Raw genomic sequence first — 8,053 nt, forward strand, 5'->3', positions numbered from 1 at the left:
TGGTCAGGCGTCTGCAGCGAGCTTCCGTGTTTCCTCTTCCCACGTGGACTCTTCGATGGACATCACACAGCTCAGCTCGGACAGGAGGGGGCAGGGTGGCAGGTGGCAGGCTCCACCTCGCAGAGACAGGGTGTGCACATAAATTATTTGGAATCCCTCTTAAGGAAGATGCATCTCTTCTCGCTGTTTGTTTGTTTGTTTACTCAGTCACTTATCACGCCAGTATGGACTAGTGGATATTAATTTTACATTCTGAGATATAATTCAATACCTGTACGTACTTCATTTCCCCTTGGCCCCGCGTGTGTCCCTTTGACACGACCGCTGTTTTGTCTTTGAGCGCGTGCTTCCCTACCCTCTGCGTTCAGGGTGCTCCAGGCTCACCCTGCATCTTCCCCGCCCCAGCCCTGGAGCAAGCCATTTCTCCAAGGAGCCTGGTTCCTTTTATTGGAGAGAGGTATTAGAGACCTTGTCTGTTCTTCCTGACCCAAGTTCATGCTCGCTTACTTGTGTGTCTTGTGATTTTTGTGATTGGGAATCCATGCTTCCTAGAAGTGAACTGGCAGTGCTAACTGGCGGCCTGGCTTGGGGATACACGCGTCCCTCGAGCACTGGTGGGGCCTGTGGTCCGTGCGCGCCTGCTCTGTCCACTCATCCTTGGCGGGGCGGTGGTCATCACGGCCAGGCGTGCACAGCCCAGGACCTGTCCCCCGTTATCTGACCTCCCCGGGCATCCCCAGCTTTGTCCCAGAACCCAGCAGGTCTCCCCCAGTTTTGTAGGCTTGTCTGGTTGTTTACACTGTTACCGTATTTGTGAGCTATTTCCTCCCACGTTTTGGGCGGTTCTGTGGCTGCTGACGGGCGGGCGTGCCTTCTGACAACCTCTGCTGCGGGACTCGAGGAGGAACTCGGAGCCTAGGTCCCCTCGCTGAGATGCTGCGCGCTCCCTTCCGCTTACCTTTTTCCCCATTATTGGAAGAAAACCCTGAATGGGGGATATTCAAGCACTATTAGTAAAACCCTTATTTATAGGGGATATGAAACTGATATTTCCAGAAAGTAATAATGCGTCCCCTGATGTTACGCTGTGGTATCAACAGTGGAGGCCAAGTTGCTGCCTTTCTGTACCAGGCACTTGTGGACACCATCCGTCGTTCTGCTCACAGAGGAACCCGCAAATATACCTGATAGCCTTCTAAGAAAAATACCTTAAGGAAAATAAATCTATTTTTGTAAAAAATTTCTATAATAACTGCCAAAACCACATTTGGCTTCTTAAAGCTGTTTTGTTTACTCAGTTAGCAAGTACACTTTAGAAAGACGCTGACTCTGGACATCCCATCTTAACACACACGGGGATTATACTGATACTAATTCAGTATGTATTCTTCTTTTTTTCTCCAGCTTGATCCTCTCCCAGAAAAGGTTTTACAGCAGAGACCCAATGCGAACGCTGTCCGGTCGATGGAGAAGGTCATTGAAATCCACAGTAAGTGGCCTGGTCCGGTGCTCAGCTGGGAGACCCTCCTGGGGGAGAGACCCAAAGGAGGAGGGAGGACTCCGTGGCCCCATCTCCCACCCCTGGCCTTCTGTCTCTCTCACTGCCAGCTGCTTCCCCAGGCCGACATGACAGGGACTTGCGTTCAGCTAGAATGCAACGAGCTGGCAGAGACTCTTCGTTTTACCCCCATTCATTTCCCCACAACCTGCTACAGTCATGTCATCGGCTCCGCTTTAGGGGGTGAAAGAACTGAGGCCCAAGGAGTCTGTGAGGTCACTTGCTCTGGGTCCCCAGCTGGCAGGGCTGGGACTTGCGTGTGAGCCTGTGTCCTCGGGTCTGGCCTCTACCCCTGAACCAGAGGATCCCACCCCATAGCTCAGAGACGCTCAGCCCGCAAAGACCCAGCACCGGGTGCAGCCCCCTTCCCAGCCAGTCACTCGGGGTGACCCAGTCGTCAGACTGTCTGTGTGGGTGGGTGGAAGCCAGGTTTTCCCTGCTGCGGCCTCAAGCTCCGGGCCTCGGGGTCATTCCCCCCCAGCCTCCCCAATGGGGGGAGAGGCTGCCTGGACCCCCGGCCCTCCCAGCACTGCCCCCCCGCCCCCGTCATCTCGGTGGCTCCAGGTAGGAGTTGGGAAGCGCCCCCCGGCCAGCCACAGCACCCCGCGGGAGGGGCCCTCCTGGGAGGCTGCCCCCCATCCCAGACGTGCTGCCTCTGGAGGGCTTGGGTCTGCGGGCCACGCAGAAGCTTTTCCGAAGAGCCCCAGCCTCTGTGAGTTTGTAACCAGGTGATTGCCTGGCTTCTGTCTCTGGAGAGAGTGGTGCTTTAAAGTCGCCCGTGACGGGTTCTGCTTGAGCACCTCGGCGCGGGAGGCTGCTGGCCGGCCCCATAAGCGAGTAACCGTGCCCTCCCGCAGGCCAGTACTGGCGCTCCCTGCAGAGGCTCGCCTCCACCGCCGGCTACTCTCTGGTTGAGGCCCAGAAGTGCGAGAACGAAGAGGCTGAGACTGTCACTGCCATGGCCTCGCTGTCTGTGGGCGTGAAGGCCCCCGAGAAGAGGTGAGCGTGGGCACCGCCCTGCCGTGAGCGCTGACGTGGTCTGCGGACCCCCCAGGTCTTTGCTCCTGGGTGCCATCAGATGCACGTGGTTTCTCCCCATAGGCCCTGCCAAGCTCAGCAGGGCCGGGAGGGAAGGAGGGAGGGCGGGCAGGTGTCCCCACCCTAGTCCAGGACTGGATGGCATGGCCACCTCTCTCCAGAGCGCAAGACCCTCAGAAACACTCGAAGGGCATCTGGACCCAGAACACTTACCGTGGCAGGGGTAGCTAGGAGTCAAGGGGGGGGCAGCGGGGTGGCAGCAGCCCTGATGGGTGGGGATCTCCGCCCACCCACCGTCTGCTCTTCTCTCCTCCACTGCCATGCACCTGCACCCTCCCCTCCCCTCCTTCCCCTCCCCCCTCCCCCTTCCTTCCCCTCCCCCTCCCCCTCCCCGGGGCCGCCCCACAGGCCGGACGAGGAGCCCATGGAAGAGGAGCCCCCCCTGTAGGTGCGCCCGAGGCTGCGGTTCTCTTGTTCGTTTGTCTCCGTCTTGAAGCTCCGCCAAGAAAAGTTGCTGTCGCTCTGCGTCCTGCCACGGCCTTCTCCGAGCCCCGCAGGTGCAGCGGGGCCGGCGGCAGCGGGCGGCCCTCTGCCTGCCAGGACCCGGACAGACGCCGGGACGCGCGGACACAGGGACACGCGGAAACAGGCGCTCTGGGCTCCCCAGGGAAGCCGCAGAGGAAGGAAGCCTGTGATGGCTCGGGGCAGAGCTGCTGATCTAGCCGACACGAGAAAAAGAAAATGAAAATCAAAGCTCTCACGACACAAAGCAAACTTGATTAAAACTGGTGCTTACGGTTTGGTGATTCCCCACAATTCCACAGTCTCCGTGTAAACCACTCAACTCATCCTGTAGCTTATTTCTTTTTAAGAGAAAGTCGCCATGGCTCTGGCCGGCCTCCGAACACCGCGGTGCACAGTGGGGTGGGGCACAGAGTGGGCGAGCGTTTAAGGAGAAAAACTGGACGAGACAGAAACGTGAGCCCGCGGGAGCTGGCTTTGGTTTCTCAAAGCCGGTGGAAGATGCGCGTTTGTGCCTTTCTTTTTATTGCTCTGATGGATTTTTGTGGCTGGGTTTTCTGAAGTCTGAGGAACAATGCCTTAAGAAAAAATAAACAGCAGGAGTCGGTGGGACAGTTCCCTGTGGCCGGTGGGACCAGAGGCCGGTGCGTGCTGGCCGGGCCCTCCGCGAGCAGCCCGGCCATGGCCAGCAGCTCCGGAGGGCTGAGGTCCTGCCACCCTGTTTCACTTTATTGCTGTTGAAAAATGGAGGTAGTTCCAAAAAAGTGGCAAATACTGTTGGGGGTTTTGAAGTCCAACAAATTTTAAATGAATCCAAAGTGTTCTTTTCTCGTACATCATATAACAATTGAGCATCTCCATTTGGTTGTGAAGCATGTCCTAGGCACACTTTCAGTGTTACGATCGGAATGCTTTTTATTAAAAGCAAGTAGCATGAAGTATTGCTTAAATTTTAGGTATAAATAAATATATATATGTATAATATATATTCCAATGTATTCCAAGCTAAGAAACTTGATTCTTATGAAATCTTGATAAAATATTTATAATGCATTTATAGAAAAAGTATATATATATATAATAAATGCAAATTGTAAAGGTCCCTGGCGAATGAACGACTTGTGAATTAGCTATCAAGGTGCTTATGGAAAGGGATCTAGTTTGAAGCTCATGTATTTCTGAACTCCAGATTGGAGAGCTTTCAATCACACATTCGCCACGGGGCAACTACCCTGCAAGATTGTACTTTCATTTTAATTATTTTCTGACCCAGCCCCTTCCCAGTCCAAGCCTCCATGCACATGTGTACCTAATGAGTTTTTATAGCAAAGAATATAAATTTGCTGTTGATTTTGTATGAATTTTTCACAAAAAGATCCTGAATAAGCATTGTTTTGTGAATTTTACATTTTTGCTCACCATTTAGCGGTTTTCTAAATGGTAATAACATCTAAACTTCTTCCTTTCTGAATTTTTGCTTGTACATTTCTTTTTAACTTTGGAAGGTGTTTTCTTTCTTTATTATTTTCGTTCTGTTTATTTTTGTACAGTGAGCACAGAGTTTATTTTCAGAGTGAGCACCAAATGTGCAGCAGGGTCTGAGGTCTGCTCCCCTGGCCCCGTCCCTCGGCTGGACATAGAGTGCAGGGCCCTTCTTGCCGTCTGCGCATTGTGGGCCCGGGAGGGGGCGGGAATCATCGCAGCGCTGAGTTGGGGGGGCTTGCCAGACACCATGGGCCGTCAGCATTCTCAAAGCTTTTGTTTAAACTTCTCTGACCACATGGTCAGGATAGAATTTTCATTTCACTTTTCCAAAGACCTTGTAAGCATGTCAGCAATGTGTGGGGCTGGGAGGCCCCAGCACCCATTCTGGGTTCTTCTGCTGCAGCCACATGGTAGGGCCCCGGCCGGGAGGCCTGGATCTTGGCGCCTGTGGCTGCAGGGAGCCTGGGCCCGTAGGGACGGCAGACTCCTGACCGGGACAGCCAGCCTTTGCTCTTTTTTTTTTTCTTTGACAGTAACTGAAAGTCACTTTTTACTGGTAACTTATTTTCCAGCACCTGAAGCCACCAAGTGTCATTCCAAAGTGTACGTCAGGTTCTGAGTTGAGGGAGTGCAGAACAGCTTGCCCACAGCCGGGAGCCCCCAGCCAAGTCTCAAGTTTGGCAACGTTTACAGGGTAGCTTCTGAAAGAGACTCTGACGCAGCCAGACTTGGACCAAGAGAATCCAGATTCTTGGACTGGCTTGGTCACCACCGGCTGCTGTTGGGCAGACTTGGGACAGTGGTTGAGAGCGGGACAGGAGGGCCTTGGGACACGTCTGATGTTCTCTCCCCTCCTGGCCTTTTGCCCTGAGGCCCAAGTTGGCAGGGGGTGCTGGAGCGTGCGGGCAGCTGGATCCACCCAGCGGCCACAGCGGTGGCAGGGCCCAGCCGGCCGGCTTTTCTGGCCTTCTCGGCCCCCTTTTACTGCGGGGACCCCCCCCCGCCCCCGCTGCCTGCCCACTTCCCGCCAGCCGTGGCTCCTGGGGAGGAACACCTCATCTGGCATTCTTTACAGGTGGTGGGTAACACGGACCCTGGTGGCCAAGTTATCTTTGGGGGGATTTACTTCTAATCTCATTCAACAGAGACCTCCTCTGCAGAAGGCCCGGTAGGGGGAACGTTGTCATTTGTCAGCTCACTCCAGCTTCACAGGCGTGCTTAAAGCAGTACCGTGTAGCCTTTTCTTTTCTTTAAAGACACAGCCCTTCTCGACGGCCAGCCGTCCAGGGCAGATGGCGGAGGGCCCACCTGGGGTGCCCGCAGGCCCACCGCCTCAGGGAGGGCCCCTCACACCTTCCCTCTGTGGTCCCTGGACCTCTGGCCTTTTTGTTCCTTTGCAGAGGCCTTGGGGGCACTGGCCGGGGGTCAGCAAGTGAGCACTTTATATCCCTTTGCGGGAAACCCCGTGATGCCCCGGGACTCGTGGTGTCACCCTGCCTTTGGGCCTTCCAGCTGCGCCACGCGGCGCCCAAGCCCCACCAGCAGGCGGCCGTCCCTGGGCTGCGCCCGAGCCCCTGGGACTGGCCGCCCCTCCGGTTCTGAAGGGCCACTTTGTCAAAGTGTTTGGGTTTTTCTTTACTTCTTTTCAAAGTTTGTTTCCAGAGGAAGGACCGTTTTGTACTGGTCTGATTTTTGCAGCATTGCAATGGAATTCCTTGTTTTTAATTTTCGATCAGAACATTCCTTCTCTCCTGGTCACAGCCATGCGTTCATTCCATTCTTCTTTTTGTAGACTTTTGGGCCCACGTGTTTTATGGGTATTGATACATATATAAATATATATATATAAATACATATGAATATATTTTTTTAAGTTTCCTACACCGAGGTTGCATGGGCTGTTACGAGCGGCATGTCTTTATATTGTATACGGATTTTGCACGCCAAACGCGGCAGCTTGGGGAAGAAGAGAAATGCCTTTTTGTTCCCCTCCCATGACATTTGCAGACACAAAAGATGGGGATTTTTCTGTAAAACGAAACAAAACCTTGAAGGAGAGTGAGGGAGGGAGGAACGTTTGCATCTTATTGAACTTATTCTTAAGAAATTGTACTTTTTAATGTAAGAAAAATAAAAAGGACTACTTAAACATTTGTCATATTAAGAAAAAAGTTTATCTAGCACTTGTGACATACCAATAATAGAGTTTATTGTATTTATGTGGAAACAGTGTTTTAGGGAAACTACGCAGAATTCAAAGTGAACTGCCTGTCTCTCTCGGGTTGATTTAGAGGGATTTGTTCTGTTTGGTTTCTTCCCTTCTCTCCTTGCTCAGGGCAAGGCGAGCGCCGCCCCCCCCCCCCCAGCCCTGGTGGCCGTCGGTTCTGCTGGGGAACCCGAGGCCCCAGCGGCCGTTTCCGCACAGCTGTGCCGACTTTTCCTGACTTGTAGGTCCTCGCGTATGGCTAAGATTTCACTTTAAACTCAGCAGTCGTGAACTTTGCTGCACTGTGGTTTAAAATCATACTTTGCATCGAGAGGAAACCATTTCCTCCTCGTAATGAAGCAGAGCTTACCCAGCTCAGCTCACTCTGTCTTTGACACGATTAAAAGCCTCCTATTGAAGGAAAAAGAAAGACTGTTTGTTTGTTTCTGTTGTTGTTCTGGTGTGTGTGCTCCACAGTGGAGGCGCTATTTTCCAATTTACAAGAGTGACAAGCATGTCACCATATGTCTACAGGAGGGGGTTGGCCCTATTCACCCAAGAGCTCCTCACGGTGTCGTGGAAAACGCAGTGGTGACGACTTCCTGTCCCACCCGACGCCCGTTCGCGCTAATGCAGGCGCCGCGCTGGTAGCAGAGACCTGTCTCATCTGTAACTTAATCAGTTCTCTGATTGTCTGGACCTCCCAGTGGTTCTTTCCTTTGCTCAGTGGAGTTGGAGGTTTTGTTCTTGGTTTTCTCATTCTTGTTTCCTTCTCTGTGGGTGGATTTTCACCGACTGAGGTGTCCTCCCCTGACGGCCGACTCCACTTCACCTGGAGTCCAGTGTTTGTACCTCATCATGCGACTTGTTACTCTTGTGGTGTAAATAAAGAGCATTAATTGCCCTCCCACCTGTGGTTTCTGCCGTGTGCTCTCATCCTCGCTGGCTCTGTGCCGGGGACCCCGGGGGGTGGCTCCTGGGACCCAGCCCATCTGCAGCCCTGTCACCCTCCACCCGTACAGATGGCCTACAGGAGTGTCTTCACTTAAATGTCCAATAATTCAAGTCCTTGCACTATTTTCTCCCCAAAATCCTGGTGTGGAAATGACCTCGTAGGTGAACGAGGCTGAAGGGAAGGGACCAGAGGCCCGGCCTCCCCACAGCCGGGCACTCTCTCCCTGAGGCCGTGAGTCAGCAAACACGGCCCCCAGCAACACTGCCACCCCCAGGTGACCACCATACTT

The 8,053-nt window shown here is 53.4% G+C and overlaps 1 protein-coding gene across 3 annotated transcripts in view; it reads left to right on the plus strand.

Annotated features, from left to right (window-relative positions):
- The window catches only part of HDAC4 (histone deacetylase 4), a 242,510-nt gene extending 234,791 nt beyond the window's left edge, over positions 1 to 7,719 (plus strand). For all 3 annotated transcript variants that reach the window (XM_029224637.1, XM_029224635.1, XM_029224636.1), the window contains exons 24-26: positions 1,405 to 1,489; positions 2,416 to 2,557; positions 3,005 to 7,719. In XM_029224637.1, coding sequence (XP_029080470.1) covers positions 1,405 to 1,489; positions 2,416 to 2,557; positions 3,005 to 3,044 — 267 coding nt within the window. In that variant the 3' untranslated portion in view covers positions 3,045 to 7,719. The remainder of the gene's footprint in view (positions 1 to 1,404; positions 1,490 to 2,415; positions 2,558 to 3,004) is intronic.
- The last annotated feature ends 334 nt before the right edge of the window (positions 7,720 to 8,053 follow it).

The sequence above is a fragment of the Monodon monoceros genome, unplaced genomic scaffold, assembly GCF_005190385.1.
Source record: "Monodon monoceros isolate NGI ecotype Baffin Bay Population unplaced genomic scaffold, NGI_Narwhal_1 Super_Scaffold_16, whole genome shotgun sequence".
Taxonomy (NCBI): Eukaryota; Metazoa; Chordata; class Mammalia; order Artiodactyla; family Monodontidae; genus Monodon; species Monodon monoceros.